Raw genomic sequence first — 20,619 nt, forward strand, 5'->3', positions numbered from 1 at the left:
TTCCCTGTTAGATAAACTTTAATAATCCCCATATCAGAGTGAAAGGAAAATAAAATCTAGTAGCAGCCTCGTTATTGGCCAAGAAATAAAAAGTAGCGGCCCAGGAGGATCGGGATTTTTTGTTTTGCTATTTAAAAGGCCTCTTTCCTTGGTGGATGCTAGATGCGGAAGAGCCAGCAGTTTCTCTGCAGAAGAGAAGAATGGTCTTTCCTCTCACAGGGGGACGTCTGAACATCAGGATAAGCCCAGCCATTTGGCACACGGCACGAAAACAGCAGGACCAGGCAGCTGCTGTGGACAAAGTGCTAAAGGCACAAGAGCTTCATGTCAGCTTCAGGTTTTGTTTTTGTTTTTCTTGAAAAGTTCCCCTGCAGTTTGGCTGCAGGTAGCTGCTATGTTTATTTCCCAAGCAGGCGAGATGCAGTTCCTGTGCAAAGTCATGTATGAAAAATTCTGGCTTTCAGTATTGCGAATATCCTAAAAAACTAGACCTTTAACATACTTCCATTACAGGCACTCCACTGCAAACCTTGTGGTTTACACACAGGAAATCGATCAGTTTTCCATCCCAAGTAGGATCTCCTCTAAGATGGGACCCGTAGAGCTCAGTGAATGGAGCACACTTCTTTCACAGGGAGGGACATTCAGCAAAAAGTAAGCAGCACCAGATTAGTTTGAATAAAAGCACCATTACTTGGCGAGTCACTGAGCTTTTCCAGCAGGCTTTTACTTCACTGGCTCTCTTTTCAGCACTCACGAGCAGTAGCCTCTGCTTGTACATGAGGAGCTGCACCTGTCCTCGGCATCCTCACAGCACTGTATGGTTTAGGCTACTCCTACCTTGGTGAACATCTGCACACAGGAGCTGCTCCAACCAGTGGTAGGAATGTATTTTCTAGGACTGAATGGCACTTGGCATACACTCCCTTTTCCCTTCCTCTGCACAGTGTCCAGGTCACGAGTTTGCAGATGAGCAAAGCCCTGTGTAGAGTCCATCTGTGAGAAGCTGCTCACTACATATTTGGTTTCACGAGGACGTCCGCTTGCAATTGTTGCTGGTATTTCTGCCGGCGTTCGCAGCGGGGGCAAGATTTCATGCTGTCTTGGCAGCACTTGTGGAAGACAGTTTTGCAATCTCTGCATCTACAAGAAAAGCAAAAGCAAAATCATCTCTTCAGCAACACATGGATCACTGGGCCTAGGGCGGAGAATATAGATTCCCCACATCGCGAGAATGTAACTTGAGAGTTTATTTCTATTTCTTCAGATTCAACATAACTCCCACCCCATCCATACATAAGCTCTGACAATAATTAGACTTATCAATCACCAGCCAGCAGCATAATATTAACAAACAAATAAACTAACTCCGCCAGCCAGCAGCAAAAATCAATCAAAGAAATGGAGATAATTTACCTCCATCAACCACTAAATACAGTTGGAAAACCGGAGGAGAGCCTCGTGCCTCCATGTCAGTTCGGTGTTGGAATGTTATTTACTGTTTCCACATAAAAGAACATGAGGGAAACACTACGAAAGAAGAGGGTTTTGCATGCACATAAATGTCAGAGCAGAAAAAAGCTCGTAAGAAGTGGAAAAGAAAATGAAAATATTGAAGGTTGAATTGCTAAAATCTGGGGGCGGGGGACGTGCTGAGTGATTTTAACTAGCTAATGATGTTGCTGTGCGATGAGGAAAGGTTCATTTTTAAATGCAAGTCAGCACAGACAAAGGGCAAACAACAATTTCAGAACGACTGTAACAATGAACACACTGCCTCTATTCCCTGCGTCAAGGGCCCAGCCATGACCTCCCCCAACATCCTCCCTGCCCCATTTTGGGACCAGACTGTGCTCATATCTGACAGAGCAGGAAGTGCTGCCAGACAGCTAGAAGCAGACATTGCTTGAGAGGAGACACTAGAAGTGTCTGCAGGCACCCTTGAGATGGGCAGAAGGGGACGCCTTGGGAAGGAAAAGCCTTCTGATTTCTGTGACTGAGCAGAAAACACCAACTAGGTTTTGATCTTGCTAAGCTACGGGGATGGCGGAAGCCAGATTAGCTAGGCGGTGATCATGGACGGCTCACTGCATAGGCATGAATTTCCTGGGAGGCATCCCTGTTCTGAGGCAGAGCCTGCAATGAACATGGAATGTAAAGAGCAGCAAATTACACATTGCATCAAGCTATTCAAAACAGGCTCTGTAGTAAAGTCTGGTTAACTGGTTATTTTGGGCAGAGTGAGGGAAAGTTCAGGGACTGCCAGTGATACAAGAAGTACTATATTTCTTGTTTTAGCTTTGTTCCCCCTATCTAATCCACTTACATGTCCAAATCTTGCTTGCTGAAAGGGCAAACTCAGGCAACCCAAGCTAGATTTAAATGACACCAATTATGGTGAAATGCAAATGTCTCACACACAACAGATATCACACTTGAGACAAGCACTTTGATGCTGTAAATCTGGGGCTGCTCTGTATACAGCAGACAAGTTCCACACACCAAAGAAACAACAGGCGACCCAGGTGTTGAGAGCAGAGGGAAAATCCAAAGGAAGTGGAGAAAAACAGCGTTTGCACTGATGTTAAAGTGGGGAAGCCACAAAAACATACAGCACTGTTCTTGTCTGAAAGAGCTAGGGCAAAATCCTGCTCTGGGTCATGCTGGTGTACATCCAGAGTAATTCCCCTGGCTTCTGTGGATTCACACCTGTGTAACTCACAAGAACTGGACCTTTAAGTATAATCCAGTGGATTGTGGAGTCCCATTACGAAAGGATGAAAGCTCCCCGATACAGCAGGCACCTGCTGAGGAGCTGCAAGAGGGCTGGGCAGTTTTGTAGCTCCACAGCCCATTGCCTGCAGCACAGACTTACGCTGTTGGCGTGGCCAATGTGCCACTTTTCAACCCTCCCCCACTCATGGGGTCGCAGAGCCTGGGCTCCAGACCGAGCCCGAACATCCACCCAGCAATCGTACAGCCCTACAGCCTGAGCCCCACGAGCCCAAGTCAGCTGGCGTGGGCCAGCCGGGGGTGTTTAACTGCCGTGTAGAAATACCCAGTGAGTTGTTGCCAAAAGGAAATGACTGCACCCTCCACCTGCCAGGAGAACGGCTTCAGGAAACGTCTGCCGCTCATGTGAAAATGACAATGTTGTTCACACATTGTTAGGAGGCATTTCAGACATATCCTGCTGTGAGTCACATATAACATGACCCCGTCAGCCAGCTGTTCCACATGGCAAAGAGCAACAGCAGCCTGCTTCACTGGGATGAGGTTAACAGCCCCAGATCACAGTCAACAGGATGTGCCCCTCTGACCCCAGGGCTAGCTGGGTGGCGCATCTCCTCTTGGACGCCTGGGACCAACATGTTCTGGGTCTGGGTCTGGCTAAGTCAGAAGATATGGGGAAAAAAGTCAGCTGGGGCTCTCATGTTAGACACTGAATGTGGAGCAGTCCCGGCCCTAGGCTGAGGGGGCAGAAATCACAAGCCATTCTGCTAGGCACATCCAGACTGGAAACACTCCTTAGTCCTGATGAGCTGGCCCACATGGTCCCACAAATCTCTTGCAGAACTTCCAGACTGGCTACGAGGGTCAGTATAGTAATACAGGCATTGCCAGAGCGTATCAATGGCCAGGCTAGTGTCCCATCTCCAAATGCTGCCCCAGCTGCTTAGGAGGAAGGCACAAGAAATCCTGCACTGGTCAATTACAGAATAACCTGCCATGGGGGAAAACCTCTCCCCCTGGTCCTGGGCAGTTAGATCAGGCCTCAAAGGAGGGTACGTATACTTTAAAACACATGAAATGCTAGCTAACAGAGCTGCAGACACGCGCTGTTAATGTAAGTGTATCCTTTTCCGAAACCTGCGCAGGTGTTGGGCCTTGATGATATCCAGTGGCACTGAGTGCCACAGGTTAATTTTGCATAGTGTAAACAAATGCTTCCTTTTAACCATCTTAAATTTTTTACCTTTCGTTTTCACTGACTGTCCCTTATTCCTGTGTTGTAGGAAAGGGTAAACAGGAGTGTGCGGTCTCCGTCTCGGCTCCAGTCAGGATTTTGTCCCCTTAGTCATCTCTGCTCTCAACAGTTTCGCTCTCTCTTCACAGGGAAGCATTTCAGACCACTCACTATTTTCTTTGTCCATTTACTAGACCACCAGTCTTTTCACGCTCACCATTTGGAAATCTCTCGGGACCTCGACTCCCCTGCCTCTGAGCTCCTGTTCCTGCTATCGCTGGTTCTAACAGGGTGATCGGAACTGAACACGGTGTCCCTGGCGAGGGCGTCCCACCAATTTATAAAAAGACATTCCAATCTTTGCAGTATTATTTTTGAGCCCATTTATAACCTTCAAAAGTGCATCAATGGAATAACTCATGCTTAAAATTAAGCATGTGCTTAAGTGGATCAGGGCCAGAGCTCTGCAGGGCACTTTGCAGGATTGAACGCCATGTCTGGGAATTTAGGGCACTGACTCCTGTGCACCCTGGAGCTCTGTTCACGGAGTCTCTTGCAGGTTTCAATGCTGCTGACAGAGTTAGCACATTTCTTTTCCTACTCGCTCTGGAAATTCTCTCTCAACCATCCTGATTTCCCCTCCCACCACTTCTATTAGCTTCCCTAGGGCTGCACTGCCTTTTTCTGAAGGACTCCTGTTGGAGTCAAATTCCCTCTGGACCCAATAGGAGCTGCTGGGTGGCTCAGCACTTTCGAGAGCCAGGCCACTTGTTTAGGAGCCTAGGTGTGGCCTCAGGAGCCCAATACTAGGCCTGTGTTCTCAGCACAGGCAACAGGCAGCTGTCTAGTCACCATCTTCTTACCCAACACACCCAGGAGAGGACAGGATGGCCCAGTACTTTGGGCACTAGCCTAGGACTTAGGCGACCTGGGTTCAAGTCTCTGCTCCTTCACAGCCTCCCTGTATGACCTTGGGTGAGTCCCTTTGGGTTTGTCTACACTTGAAAGGGAACAGGGGCCGTGCTGCAGTGTAAACATGACCTGTGCCGACAGGAAGGGTACTCCCACCGGCGTAGTTACTCCACGTCCCCGAGTGGCAGTAGCTAAATCAATGAAAGAATTCTTCCGTCGGCCTAACACTGTCTACACCTGGGGTTAGGTCGGTTTAACTATGCCGCTGGGGTGTGGATTTTTCACACCCCTGAGTGAGGTAGCTCTGTTGATTTAATTTTTGTAGCATAGCCCAGGGCTCAATCTCAGTCCCCCACCTGTAAAACAGAGATAATAGCCCTGCCCTCCCTCCCAGGGGTACGTGAGGGTACATGCATTAAAGATTATGAAGCACTTGAATACTACAGTTCTGGGGATCAGAAAAGTACCTAAGACAGACAGACAGGCTACATCAAAACCTGCTTCCCATCAAATCTCCGAACAGCCTTCCCTTGCAGGAGGAAGAGTTGACAAAGCCAGTCAGGAGTTTCCTGGGCCTTCCACGCTAAACGTCCCATGACAGGAAGTTACAATGGAAAGCTTCACTCACCGGGTGGTTGTGTCGAACTCAAAGGGGAAAATGATGCTGCTGTGGTTACAAATCTGACAGATAAAGCCCCGCTGGGTACAGAGGTCACAGTTATAGACATGGTGGGAAGCAAACTGGATCAGAGATTGCAGGTACACTTCAAATATGCCATCAGCTATCTGCAGAACAGAGAAAACTTAAAATAACATTGGGGAAGTTTGTCTGTGTGGGTTCTTGCTGTGTAGCTTCGTTGTGCAACCTCGAGCTACTGCTTCACACACACTGGTGGTTAATGCTGTTTGAAAATATGGCCGTACTCAGAAAGAGACTAATACTGTGACTGCTTCCAGCCATACCAGGTCTGGGGGACTCCAGAGCACTTCTGCTCAATTTGCAAGTGAAAAGGTGTTTTACTAACTGCCAGGCCTGCAAATTCAGCTAGGAGCAGAGTCAAACTAAGGCTTTAGCTACACTAGCACTTTTGTCCACAAAACTGGTGTTGGCCGGGGGTGTGAAAACAACCCCCTAACGGACATAAGTTTCACTGACAAAAGTGCTGGTGTGGACAGCACTGTGTCGGCAGGAGAGGCTCTCCTGCCGATACAGCTAACGTTGCTTGTTGGGCGTGGTTTAATTATGCCGGCAGGAGAGTTCTCTCCTGCTGGCGAAGTGGCTACACGGGAGATCTCACAGTGGCACAGCTGTAGCAGTACAGGTATGCCGCTGTAAGGTCCATAGTGTAGCCATAGCCTGAGTTTTCTCTGGTGTGCGTCTCTCCTTTTCCCAAGACTGCTCGGTCTGCGGATGTGCAGAGATCCGTTCTATCACCTCTCCTGTTCCATGCATATGTGAGGCTGCTGGGGGAGATTGGGATGCGGGCTGCATACAACTGATATGTGGGTTCCAAAACACTCTGAAGGTGCAATGTCTTTACTCTCCCCGTGAGAAATGCACTCCTGGGCAGAGGGACTATATGCCAGCTACGTCCCACTTCAGCTGTGAGTCGAGGCAGAAGTGGGATTTAACTGCTGCAGAGCTGTGTGCTGGCTGAACTGCACCGCTAGCACCTTGCTGGGATAAGGCTTTGGATGTGGGCGATCCCGGCTGTGCTCGCCGAGGAGCTAGTCTTTTAGTGCAAGATGTAGCTGTGAGAGTCACAGGCATCACTACCCCAAAGGCTGTACTGGCTCTGGATGCGATTCCAGCTGCTGACGCAGAACGATACAGATTTATCTAGTTTGGTTCCTGGCTACCAAGCAGACTCCCTCTCTCGCAGTCTGTCCCATGGCACGCATCATCATCTAGGTGCTTGCTACAATCCCAAGATTTGACCATAGGAATAACGGAGGTTGACTCCCAGCATCTGTTGGGATGCAGGGCACAGCAAAGGGCCAGTTTTGACATGAGAAAATCCGGCTGGTGACTTAGCCCCAGAGACTGTAGCAGGGCCTCTCATATTCACCCAGACACCTACCATCACTGAGTGCAGTTGGGTGGAAGAAACGTGTTATGGTTTGAGTCCTGTGCACCTTAGAGACACCCCATCCCTCCTTGCGTTTTGCCCATGAACTCCCCAGATCTGGTCAAGTCGGGGCTGCAGCCAGGGCATTCCAAACAGAGGGTCCCAAACTCTGGAACTTTCTCCTCACTCTTTGGGCTGACAGACCCAGTGTCTGTTGCCCGTCTGGGCACGCTCTGAAGCCTATCCATCCTTTCTTTGTACGGGAGGGGTGGGAGAAGTGCAGGGTTTGGATTGAGGTTGGGTGTATGTGGTGGGGTGTCTGCCCACAATGGCTTGGAAGAAGTTAAGGTGGCTAGGCAGGCCAATTAACTCCCCTGGGTGCACCTGGAGGAGGAACCAGGGAGTTGGCCACTAATTAGGAGTAGGCTCAGCTGTGCAGAACAGGCAGAGCCAGCATATAGCCATGTAGCTGGCTGCAGGAAGGCAGGCTGCAGTCACTCTCTGAACCTGCTAAATTTAGAGGGGGGAAAGCCAGTAGAGTAGGAAGAAGCCCAGGGAAACAGCAGTGAGGACTAAGGCAATATAGCCCATGGCTCCTTGTTCTAGGGTCCCTAGGCTGGAACCTGTGTAGAGGGCGGGCCTGGGTTCCCCTACCAGCCACTGGATAGTGGCACAGGCATTGGAGACGCCACCCTGACAGAAGGGTCTGGAAGGCCTCTGGATTCCTTGGAAGGGGAGGATTTTGGTGTCCAGGCTAGAGGGCCAAGCCATGAAGAGGAAGCTGCAGGTCCAGCAGTGAGTTGGGTAGCAGGATGAGACAAGACAAACCAGGGGAATACACCAGCGGAGGGAGCGTGCATGGAGCTAATCCCCAGGATGGCCAGCAGGAGGCATCGCAAGCAGTGAGTGAACCCTGTGACGGTATCAGAGGGGTAGCCGTGTTAGTCTGGATCTGTAAAAGCAACAGAGAGTCCTGGGGCACCTTATAGACTAACAGACGTATTGGAGCATAAGCTTCCGTGGGTGAATGCCCTGTGACTGTGTAATTTATATGTTAACCCTGGATCAATATATATTACATGCAACTAGAGCTCAGGTTAGGTGCATATTAATAATGCTGAGCCTGTCATGGAAGTCACCGATTCTGTGACTTTCCAGGACCTCCCTGACTTCTGCAGCAGCCAGTGTGGCTGACCCCAGGGCCATCTGAGCAGCTGAGGTGGCCAGCCACACCGGCCACTGCTTGGGCGGCCGGCCCCGGAGCAGCAGTAGCGGGGCCCCGAGCTGCAGCCCCACCCCCCAGCAGCAGCGGCACCCCACAGAACACCTAAGGTTTAGTCAGGGGTATTTATATAGTACAAAATTGCCTGTGACTTGTCCATGACTTTTACTAAAAATTGGCACGACTAAATTGTTGCCTTACATATTATACAGAGAACTGAACACCATATGCCTGTACCCTATATACAGACACAGATTCACACAGTGAGAGAGATACTCTGAGCAAAGGAATTAAAGGTACCAAGTGAGGTATTTGATCCTTTATAAGTAGCAAAAAGTGTCAGTTTCAGCTTCCTTTCCATGCAAAGAAACCAAAACATTTTCATCAGTGACACAGTAAAAAAAGCAGTCAAAGCTCTTACCTGTCTCAGATCAGTTACACTGTATTTATGGGGCGATTCCAATAGATAGTCCCGATGATCAAGTCTTCAAACAAACACAAAACAAAAAACGTCAGACACATTTCACCAGGGCTGTGACAGACTTTGAGGTGGACACGAAACAGGTGACGTAAACTCTGAAGAAAAATACTGCAAATCTGACTTCACTATTATTGATCACAGATTTTGTTCCCATTATCTCTACATTAAAAATGGTCTGAGAGATGGTCAGAGAGTATATTTATTATATAATTTTACCCAGCTGTTTCCTCTCAAGCTAGGAGATTGCCTTGATTCAGGATGGTATTTTCTTATGATTTCTTTCCCTCCATCTCTTAACACGCGGGCCCAGAACTGATGTAGAACAACTCCTAACAGCAGATGGAAACAGGGAAAACCACAAAGCCCTTCCAGCACCACTCTACCACAGAGCAAGCTGGCTCAGAGAGCTCTGCTCAAAACTTGCTGAGTCACAAGAACAAAAGCTACAAGAACTTCCCATTAAATTCCAAAGGAGAAGTCAGAGGAAAACAGTTCCAAGGACCCCAGCACAAACCAGGGGGATTTCTGGGTTAGTGGGAGTTGGAGAAACCCAGTTAACCAGTGAGAAATGACCATTCTCTGAAATCCAACGGCCTGGGCCCTCCCAACCTGCCATAGCTGTGATCAGGAGAGGCCTCGGTAGAACTGTGAGGAGGGCTATTGGCAGAGCACTCAGTGAGGGTCCCTTTCCTCTGGAGTGGTCTGCTCCCAGTGGGTCAGCATGGCTCCCGTTTATTGTCCTTTGGGATCACTGGAAAGCCCATCTCTTTGGGCAGGCACTGGCAAAGGCTTGAGGATGCTGAGGGAGTGTTGCCAGTCACAAGCATCCAAAAGTCATGGTTCAGGCTGCTTAAAATCATCAGCTTGGTTTAAAAATCAGAAGATTTAAAAAAAATAATTTGGGATCTTTTTAATTTGTCTTCTAGCTTGAGTGTTTCACGGTCATGTTTTCCAGCTTTTTCTTCGCCAGGTGGGCTAGAAACTTTAAACACGAAAGCTGAGATATTCATGTAATCACAGGATTCCAAGAGCCGGGGCTTTAAGGAAAATGCTAACTCTGATGAGATGTGATCAGATTGCCAGAGGTGACAAACACCAAGGGTGGGCCTGCTGTCTAGTGGGGAAGTGCACAGAGGGATTCTAAGCTGCATTGGTCACAGGACTGGGGAACAGATGGGGTGTGTGGAGGGGAGGGGAGAGAAGGTGCTGCTCTGTTTCATTTTTACTTTGCATCTCCTGCCAGGTAGTTTCAGCTGTTCTCTGATTCTACAGATTCGACTCATCCTCTCCATGTGAGCATACAGGCTTTTGTTCACCCATTTCAGACTGAGTAAAGGTTGATTGCAGATTTGATTCAGGAATTTTTTAAATGTATGCTCAAGGGTGCCCAGAGCTTTGGATGGGGGCTGAGTCTGAATATCACACACGCCCTATATGGCAGGCCCCAGTAGCACCTGCAACAGCAGGACCCATCTCCAGGACAGCCACAGGGTGGGTACTAAAAAAGCAAAAGCTGGCAGAGAACAATGCACAGGACCCTATCTAATGAAGGCAGGAGCACAGGGTAAGCCAAGGTGTTAAAGGTATGTATGGACCCGCAGCTTTCTGTCTTATTCAGTTCAAGAAGGGAGGTGATTTCTGACCCACTGTTTTGATGAAATGGGCCTGGCTGGAAGGCAGAGTGTGGCTAGCAGGACAATGGCTAGCACTTATCCGGCACTTCATGCTTTCCAAGGACTATAAAGGCATTAGCAAATCTTCCCGAACTCCCATGATGTGGGTAAATATCATCTCCATTTTATAAGGGAGTAAGGGAGAGGATGAGTTACTTGCTCAAATCACACAGTCAGGCAGGTGATAGAGTCAGGATTAAAACCCAGCAGTTTCTAGCTCCCATGAGTTCATTTAATTCAGTCTCCTCCAGAGAGTTACTGAGCTCCAGAACTAGACAGACCCTCTCCTTGGACCCAGGGCTGGATCACTTGGTGCTTTGGACTATCTAGCACCTCATGTCCTTTGCAGATCAACCAGAAGATTTGCACTGAAGGTGCGGCCTCTCTCAGTTTAGGGAAAGGACAGAAGAGAGGGAGGAGAGATGAATCAAGCAAAGGTTGGGAGGAAGGCAATTTGGGGTTCAGGATTGATCACTGCCTTGCCGTAAGGTTAGGATGCCTGGGAATTCTTAGAGGGGCCTCACCGTTTGCTAAGCTCCTTCAGGGCCCCACTGCGACACATTATAAGGTAATCGCCAAGTAGTTTCAGCTGTTCTCTGCTTCTACAGATTCGACTCATCCTCTCCACGTGAGCATACAGGCTTTCATTCACCAATTTCAGATTAATTAAAGGTTGATTGCGGATTTGATTCAGAAATTTTAAAGCTTGTCGACAAACCTAAAATATAGAAAAAACAAGCATTGATAGGGGCTCAATTCAAAGCACAATGAAATCGATGAAAGAGTTCCCAGTTACTCCAATGGGTGTTGGAGCACTGCCTATCTGCAAAGGAAGTTTAAAAGGAAAACACAGAGGAGGAAGAAACAGTCACCGAATGGGCATCAAAAGTGCTGATTCATAGATTTTAAGGCCAGAAGGGACCATAAGATCGTTGCACCTTCCACATAACACAGGCCAGAGAATTTCATCATGACTCAAGTACATCTTCCAGAAAGTCATCCAGTCTTGAGCTGAGGACTCCAAAAGATGGAGAATCCACCACTCCTGTAGCAGCTTGTTCCAAAGGTTAATCACCTTCCCTGTTAAAAAATGTGTCTTATTTCTAATTTGAATTGGTCTGGCTTGAATTTCCTGCCATTGGTTCTTGTTCTGCCTTTCCCTACTACACTGAAGAGCCTTTCAGTGCTTGGTATTTTCTCCCTGTGAAGATACTTAATGGGGTTGGACTAGATGACCTCCGGAGGTCCCTTCCAACCCTGATATTCTATGATATACTATGATTCAGTGTAATAAATTCACCTCCTGATCTTTTTGAAAATTAAACAGACGGCGCCTCCCCCAGTGTTGTAATGTCAGGCATTTTGTCCAGCCCTCAAATTATTTTTGCGGTTCTTTTCTGCACCCTCTTCAATTTTTCAACATCCTTTTTCAAGCGTGGATGCCAGAACTGCACACAATATTCGAGTACTGGTCTCACCAATGCCATATACCAGGGTAAAATCACCTTTTGCTTCTACTCACTACTGCCCCATTTTTACCACCACCACCCCAGGATTTTATCAACCTTTCTGCTGAGTAGGGGGGATCTTTAAAGAATTAGGTATCCCCTGCCTGGACCATCCATAGACTTACTACTCTTTTAGTCAAGTCCCAGTTGTGGATAAGGCGCGATGGAATCACAGACTCGTCGTCCTGATGGCAGCTGTCACAGTAATAGAGGCCAGAGAATGCACAAAGTTTGGGTTTCACAAAACTGAGTCCGATCTGTCTGGAGCAACCTTAAAAGAAGAGAGATTGAACAGTGAGAGAGTAACAAACTCGCCCCCTCATTCACTTCTGAAGATGGGTCCAAATAGCACAGCCCTTGGGAACTTTGGCTGTGTATGGAACCACACGTTGCAGAGCACATCTCTAATTATTACAGGGCAGCACAGTGCTTCAGGGCTAAAGAAAGGTCAGGAGAAAATGAGATGATGAAACCAGAAAAAGTAACAAAGGAAAATCCAGCAGAGGGAGATTTAAAGAGGGAGCATCCAGAAATAGTGACAATTGATCTGCTAAAGGAAGAAGCGTGTACTTCCCAGTGGATTAGGTTTTTTTCTGCTCTGTAGTGGGGCAGTGCAAATAGTAGGTAATGTATATCCTGTCCAGATGATGGAGATAAGAAATCAAAGTTCTATGATGTTTTCCCCAAAGTTTTCCAGCTGACCAAAGCAGTTACAGAAAAAACAAAAACGTGGAAAACTAAAATAAATAAAATCAAATAGTGAGCAGCAAGACAACAAGGAAAATGACTGACTCCAACTACTGAGGCATGCATACTATTGTAGTGAGACTACTTCCTGGGAAGAGAAAGATAGGGGCAGAGTCTCAGGCTATGTCTACAGAGAGCTCTCCTGCTGACAAAATGACACCAGCCACTGGGCCAGCTCTAGGTTTTTTGCTGCCCCAAGCAAAAAAAATTTTGGCTGTCCCCCCGTCCCAGCCCTGGGCTCCTCGCCACACCCCCCTGCTGCCCCAGTCCTGGGCTCTCCCCCCCACCCACACCCCCTCCCACCCCAGCTCTGGGCTCCCTCATTCCTCCCCACCATTGCCCCCCCCCACCTCCTGCCATCCCAGCCCTGGGCTCTCTCCCCCTCTCCCCCCACCACACCCTCCTTCCGCTGCAGCCCTGGGTCACTGGTAACTCGCTCCCATGGCAGGTCATTCAGCAGGATTTTTAGATGTGCACAGAACACAGACAGGATTGGTTCCCATATGATTACAGAACTGCAGTAAAGTAGAACAATTTTCAGCTTGTGTGATTGGAGGATATCTGGATGCATATTATAAGACTGTCCTACATAAATGAGGAAAAGTTGAGGTGCCTTTATTATTCTTTTGTTCCACTCTTTGTTTCTATGGGGAATTTGCCAATGCAATATCACTGTCTTCCTTTTAAACAAACAAACAAACAAACAAACAAACAAAAGGCAATGGCTGTTGAAAATAGCAATTCCAGTCCTAATAACCACTGGGAAGCATTTCTTGCTCAATTTTATCCTACCTTTTCTACAGCAAGTTACAGTGGATCAGTATATTTGATTTGAGAGAAATGAAGTAACAGCCGCCCAAACTGAGCTTGAGCACTCCTGAATTTTGAGGTGTTCAAATCTGGAAGGCAGGTGCTGGGGGGGGGTTTGTGGCTCTGTGGGGGAGCACGGCAGCATGTATGCAGCAGTGTGTCTGGCACTGCGTGGCGCCAGACATGCTGGTCTGAGTGGCACGGTAAGGGGGCTGGGGGGCTGGATGGGGCGGAAGTTCGGGGGGGCAATCAGGGGCAGGGAGAAGGGGGGGTTAGATGGGTCAGTGGGTTGGGGGGGCAGTCAGGGGGACAGGCAGCAGTTGGATAGGCATGGGAGTCCCGGGGGTTTGTCAGGGGACAGGTAGGGGGTGGGGTCCTAGGGCGGAAGTTGGGGAGGGTCTCAGGAGGGGGCAGTTGGGGACAAGGAGAAGGGAAGCTTAGATGGAGTCCCAAGGGGCAGTTAGGGGCAAGGGTCCCAGGAGGGGGTGATTAGGGGACAGGGAGCAGGGGGGGTTGGATGGGTTGGGGTTTCTGGGGGGGCAGTTGGAGGGAGTGGATGGGGGCAGGGTGGGGCTACCCTCCCCTCCCTGTGGAGTGTACTATTTTTTGAATGTTAAAATATGGTATCCCTACTCACAGTGCAGCTCTCCATTCACAGCATGCTGCAGCATGAGGTCTCAGCTACCCCCATCCCTCCCCCTCTTTTCTGTTGGTAGTGGCCAAGGGAATGCTGGGAAATGTAGTTCTTTCCCTGCTCCAGGGCTGGCTCTATAGGCAGGGAGCTAACCAAGGAACTACAGCTCCCAGGGCCCCCTGTTGGTTCTCAGCTCCCATGCTGGAGACCGCCGCCCCTGCAAATGGACTGCCCCAAGCACGTGCTTGCTTTGCTGGTACCTAGAGCCGCCCCTGACCACCCCCAACGAGGGGCAGTAGCTTTGTCAGCGGGAGAGCATCTCCTGCCAACAAAGCGCTATCCACGGCACTTTTTGTCAGTAAAACTTTTGTCGGTCAGGGGTGTGTTTTTTCACAAACACAAAACAAAAGTTTTACTGATGAAAGTGCAGGGTACACATAGCCTTAGTCTGGCATGGCCAGCTAGGGACAAAGAAAAATCTGCTTAGCGAGAAAGCTGTTCTCTGGGAAGCCCTGGGGGAAAGCAGACAGGTCATGGCTCCCAAGGACCTGTCTACTTGAGGTGTGGGCCCCCAATTCTTACTGTTTGCCTTTGCAGCCAGCTCCTCAGCAAGCGGGGGATGGTGTGGGAGAGAGCGGTCCAGCAGTCAGGTGTCTCCAGTGTCACCTCTTCTCCCTCCTGCACCTTCCTGACACAGGCCTAAGAAGCAATCTAACAGGAGTGCCTTGGCATTGTCTTCACTAGAATCAATGGAGGCTGAGATATTAAACTGAATCCATTCAATTTGTATCCAACCAAGTAACTGCCCGTCGCTGGGCTTGAACGTTCTGATGGAGAATGAATTAGATCAGGTGAGAGTCAAACAGAATTAAACTAAAGGTGGCAACATTTGTATTTGGTAACACTTGGTGTTTTAGTGCCACCCTGAACTGTGGTTCTACTCTGAAAAGTGACTATGTAAACAATAACTGCGTCTAACTCAGCAGATCTGTTCCTTGTCTGTATCCAAATATGATCTATGTCTTACTCCTCTTAGCCCTGCAGAGCCAACGCAGCAACAGGGACCAGAATCTTTCCTTGCTGATGCAACGTCTGCGATGGAGAATCCACCATGACCTTTGATAAGTTGTTCCCATGGGTAATTACTCTCACTGTTAAAAATGTAAAAAGAATGAGGAGTACTTGTGGCACCTTAGAGACTAACAAATGTATTTGGGCATAAGCTTTCGTGGGCTATAACCCATTTAATGGTAATCAGGATGGCTCATTTTCAACAGGCCATCCTCATTATCACTACAAAAGTTTTTTGTTCTCTTGCTGATAATAGCCCACCTCAATGGATTACTCTCGTTACAATTGGTATGGCAACACCCATTTTTTCATGTTCTCTGTGTATATATATCTTCCTCCTGTATTTTCCACTGAATGCATCCGATGAAGTGGGTTTTAGCCCATGAAAGCTTATGCTCAAATAAATTTGTTAGTCTCTAAGGTGCCACAAGGACTCCTCGTTCTTTTTGCTGATACAGACTAACACAGCTACCACTCTGAAAGCTGTTAAAAATGTGTGACTTATTTCTATAGATGTGACCAGCTAGTAAAGCTGACACACAGTCTCCTCTGTGGCTAGATAAAAAAAAAGTCCAGGCTCAGCTAGGGATGTAGAAACACTTAGAAGGAGCTGATGGAAACCAAATAAACTGGATTCTTGGATCTAGCTTTCCCCTGTGGGTTCATTTTGGTGAGACCTTGGGTAATGATTTCTTCTTGCTAGTCACATCCCACGTAAGTGGCTTTGTGTGGCAAATGGGGAACAAGTCACCCTTGCTGGAGTCAGTGAACATGGGAGCAGAACCTGACGGAGCAGGCTGCTGGGTACAGCTCTCAGCAGGTGGAGAGAAGAGTGCATTGCAGAGTCTAAAGCTACAGACGGCTTGGAGCCAGGGTCTCTCTCTAAACTCCTATCCTTCTCTTCCTTCTCTCCCTGTGGTAGTACAAATGGGCTACAAGCTGCTCCTGAGAGAGCGCAAGTGGCGGACAGCAAAGAGAAGTCTGGATGGAAAATCTAGATTCCCAATCAGGCCAGTTTAAAGGGTTATAAAATGACTGAAGACAGAGGAAAGCAAAGCTCAGACGGAGGCTGTTCCACCTGGCAGAGACAGGAAGTTGGGCTGGCACTGCAAAACACTCAGTCTGCGGCTTCCATCTATCAAGAGCAGAATATCCGTTATTAGGACAGAAGGAACTGAAGTTTCAGAAATGAATAGACACACCCGAGATAGTTAGAGACTGAGTGGGAAAGATAAAATGGGAGTTAAAAGAAAGTGCTGAAAAACACATAGGGCACAGGAAACTTTATAGGAGTGACAGAGAAGTCTGAAGGGGATTTTTCAAATTTAATCAACATACCATATTAAAGAAAAGGCAAATTAAGCTTTATGTAGAAATCAATTATTGTTATCCTCTTAAATCAAAATGACCTCATATATTAGGAGGTATTTGTTTGTGGTTAAATGAATGTTTTACATAAGAAGGTTGTCACACTTGTACTATAAAGCTGTTAAAGTTAAATTACTTGTCACTGGAATATTGATCCTTTAGAACATGCACTTAATTCCTCATGATTTGCCCATGTTTATCCCACAGGTCATAGCCATGACTTTCAGCTGTGATGCCCCATTAACCCAGTCCTGGCCTCTCCAGCAGAGGCTGAAGTAAGTGAGCAAATCAAAGCCAACATGTACCTACCTGCACATATGAAGCTCTGGGAGTCCAGTCCTTTCTCCATGGGGATGGCCACCAGATATTGTAAGAAAAAGCCATTTTCCTTTACAGTGTTTTTCAAGATTGCCTGAGAATTCCCATCCAAATTGCCACCAAGTGTCAGCGCTTCCTCTGCAGTTTCGAGATATGAGGTTAATACTCTACGAACAAGCCCCCTCCATGCTGCGGCAGCATCAGCACTCTCAGCTTGCAGCTTCAAGATGGCTTTAGAGGTTATCACCTTGAAAAACGCAGGCCCACCAAGACTTGTGTCAGGAAGAATGTCTTGGATTGTCTCTATTCCATAGCTGTTGCTTAATATTTTTTCATGGTTTTTTACTTTAAAGCATTTTAAAGCTTCTAACGACAAGGAAAAAATAAAAGGAGCCCAAGCTTTATCTACATCCATATAAAGAACTGATTCTTTAATGGCATCTAATTCTGGTGCAAGAGAAGACGTCCAATCATAGGCATTTCCAGCTGTGTTGTTGTACTGGAGCAAAGCAGCTGAGTCACTGAGCAACACTCCAACTGTGTGTCCTTCAAGGTCGTCTTCTGGACAGTCAAGCGTCTCCCATTCCTCCTCTTGCTGAGGCCGACACTTGTGTAGAGCCTCATGTATCCTGTCTAGCCAGTCCTCAGCTTCATCTCGGGAAGGAGCTCGTAAGCACAGTTTCTTACCAGAGAACACCAGCTCAAACCGGCCATCACTGTGAACCAGCCCCAGCGACTCGCATCGCAGCAGAGAGTAATTCTCACTGTAAATCCGTTCTTCGTGGTCCAGGAAGAGGCGGAACTCCAGTGGGGATAACTCACAGAAGAACTCTTTCCAGAGGCCCATTGCTCCCCTCCTCTCCAGACTGCCCAGCTTCAGGAGGCCTCGGAACGGATTGGAAAGACCTTTGGGAAGACAAGGCATTTCCATGAAACCGGGAAGAATATGATAGACAAAGCAGAGAAAAGCCAATACACAATTCACACTAGCATGCAAATAAACAGCATTAAAAATATTCAATAGACACAGCTGAATCTGTTAGATAATGGCCTGATTTTCCATTACTCTCTACTGCGATGCACCTTGCATTGCTACCAGTGCAAAACGAGTGTGTAAAAACTCCCCAGTGAGAATTGTAACTCTGCCTGCACTTTGCATTGGTATCAGTGATTACACATCTGAGCCACGGGGGAGAAAGGCATCCTTAGGGCTTGTCTACACTAGAGAAATTTTCTAAATATTTCCAGTCACTGTTAATGTGGACTCAGCAACACTGGGAGCCCAAACATAGCTGACACTATTGGCCCTGTTGTTATTAACAGTGTCATCTAAACCTGCTCAGAACTGGTCTGATCAGAATAATGTGGTGTAAACCACTTATTTCACAATGAGGATTTGCCAGGTAGTTTCCAGAAAGAACAAGCTGACTTCCAGCTCTCCCCAGTATATAGGCACCCACAGCAGAAAGGAAGGCTAAAAAAGGGCATGGACTCTTCAATGAGATGACTTTTCATCCCATTTCCCAGCTGGTCCATTCTTGGTTGGAATGCACATACCGATCTGCCTGCGATGAACAACATGGAAGCCCTTTTGTTCCTGGTCAGGGGATGGCTTGGGCTTCCCAGTCTTTGAAGAGGATAAGAAGGGTCCCTCCAAATCGAGTGCACTGATCAGTTCTGTGGACCGGCCTTCTCTGGCCCCCTCAAGAGAGGACCCATAAGAATCAGTTAGGCCTTTACTGCTCCCTTCTGGAGAAGGCCTGTAGAAATCGTCTTCTGATATCCAACTCCTTCTTTTCTATTTAAAAAAAAGAACTGAAATATTACTGAACTTTGGCCAAAATCCTGTAAACATATCCATGCTTAAATTGACACGAGTGGAACCATTAACTGCAGTGGGACCGCTCACATACATAAAACGAAGCAGGTACATAAATACATAAAGGGTCAGGGTTTAACTGCCTACAAACTCAAGAATATTTACCTTTTAATGAGTTACAAATGTTTGTAAGCTGCACTAGCAGCTCTCTGTATCTAATTACTGGTCAGTTAGTCAGTCCTACCCCAGTGCATAGCCAAGACAAATTCTCTCTCCTTGGTCACTGCAGTTAACTGAACAAGATTCTTCACCAGGAGGTCAGGGTGGGAAGTTTTCAGCATCCTCCTAAACACCCCAAGGGATCCACCATTTATCCCACCATGATCAAAGAGACCTAATTTTGTAGCTGCCATTTCCACCATCACAAAGTACTGAATGAGACGCCATCTACATCTGGCTATTGCTGCTTCTAAATGAGCAACACTAGGCAACCTTTTCCCCCCACCCCATTCCCTTAGTGCTGCGCTGCAGAGCTCTTAGAACAGGTGCTTGCATTAAGTTTGCATCCAAGCTGAGCTGCTTCTACATACTTGCTCCTCAGTTGAGCTACTTTTCTGCTCTTGTACTTTATCTAAATCATATAGAACACTTCTAGTTGACTGTGTCTTCTAACTACAACTGCAAGATCAAATACTGCCCTCAGTTAAACCCATGCAGCCCAAGTGGCTTTTTGAAGTCCAAAAAAATTACATAGATCCCTAGATTCCCAGGCCAAAAGGGACCACTTGATCCTCTAATCTGACCTCCTGTATAACACAGGCTGTAGAATTCCCCAACATAATTCCTGTTTAAACTAGACCAAATCTTTAAAAAAAAGAAATAAGAACATAATAAGAACAGAAGAATGGCCACACTGAGTCAGACCAATAGTCCATCTAGCCCAGTGTCCTGTCTTCCGACAGTGGCCAATGCCAGGTGCCCCAGAGGGAATGAACAGAACAGGTAATCATCAAGTCACCCATGCCCAGCTCTTGGCAAAGAGAGGCTAGGGACACCATCTCTGCCCATTCTGGCTAATAGCCATTGATGGACCTATCCTCCATAAACTTATCTAGTTCTTTTTTGAACCCTGTTATAGTCTTGGCCTTCACAATATCCTCTGGCAAGGAGTTCCACAGGCTGACTGTGCGTTGTGTGAAAAAATAATTCCTACATGCAATCTTGATGTAAAAATTCCCAGTGAGGGAGAATTCACCATAACCTTTGGTAAATTCTTCCAATGATTAACCCACCCCGTTTAACATTTACATCTTATTTCCAGTCTGAATTTGTCCAGTTCTCCTTTATCTTCTATTTTGTGGATGCCCTCAAACTGTAGTGGATTAGAGAAGGACAATTTCCAGTATCAGAAGCCACGTTTGTTTGTCCCTGTCCTATCATGTCAATCTAGGCATTTGAAAATTCTATTTTTAATCACTGTAATGCCCAGGATCACCGTTTGCATGTTTTTTTAAAGAGGCAGGTAGCATATTTGCTACCTTCCAGTATCATAGGTAAATTTGAGATGCACATTTTGGTCAGCAGCTCTGCTTTCAAGTTCCTTCAGAACTCAGGGCTCTACTATCTGGTCTTAGTAATGTGTTGTTCTTTAATTGACCAATTTGTTCCAGCACCTCCTATTTTAATGCATCTGGCAAAGAGGACTTTTGCTATTGTTAAAAGTGCATGAGAAGGAAAAGGACTCAGCCAAAAAGGGAACGAAAGAGCATGCACTGCTAGTCTGATGTCTGGTCTTCTGAATCTTTATATGAACTAAGAAAACTATATTTTTTTGGGGAAAAGATATATATGTTGTTTTCTCATTAACTTTGAACCCATCCTGAAGCAAACGTCTATCAGTATTGTGGCGTGGCGCCTACCGCTCTTGGAGTTCTGCAAGCAGGTATAGGCACCCTAGAACAATAACCCCAGACACCTGCTCCAGACTAGTTTAAGCCTATTCCCTTAGATTAGGCACTTC

General features: G+C 47.2%; 1 protein-coding gene across 17 annotated transcripts in view; it reads right to left on the minus strand.

Annotated features, from left to right (window-relative positions):
* The window catches only part of PLEKHM1 (pleckstrin homology and RUN domain containing M1), a 68,688-nt gene continuing 48,069 nt past the window's right edge, over positions 1–20,619 (minus strand). For 5 of the 17 annotated variants that reach the window (XM_024104598.3, XM_065577686.1, XM_065577684.1 and 2 more), the window contains 7 exons: positions 18,338–18,578; positions 16,772–17,686; positions 11,958–12,103; positions 10,849–11,042; positions 8,592–8,655; positions 5,508–5,665; positions 1–1,143 (listed from right to left, as the gene is read on the minus strand). In XM_024104598.3, the coding sequence (XP_023960366.2) occupies positions 1,014–1,143; positions 5,508–5,665; positions 8,592–8,655; positions 10,849–11,042; positions 11,958–12,103; positions 16,772–17,686; positions 18,338–18,578 (1,848 nt within the window). In that variant the 3' untranslated portion in view covers positions 1–1,013. The remainder of the gene's footprint in view (positions 1,144–5,507; positions 5,666–8,591; positions 8,656–10,848; positions 11,043–11,957; positions 12,104–16,771; positions 17,687–18,337; positions 18,579–20,619) is intronic. The other 12 variants (XM_008167592.3, XM_042844829.2, XM_065577683.1 and 9 more) reach the window with 5 other exon arrangements.

The sequence above is a fragment of the Chrysemys picta genome, chromosome 24, assembly GCF_011386835.1.
Source record: "Chrysemys picta bellii isolate R12L10 chromosome 24, ASM1138683v2, whole genome shotgun sequence".
NCBI lineage: Eukaryota > Metazoa > Chordata > Testudines > Emydidae > Chrysemys > Chrysemys picta.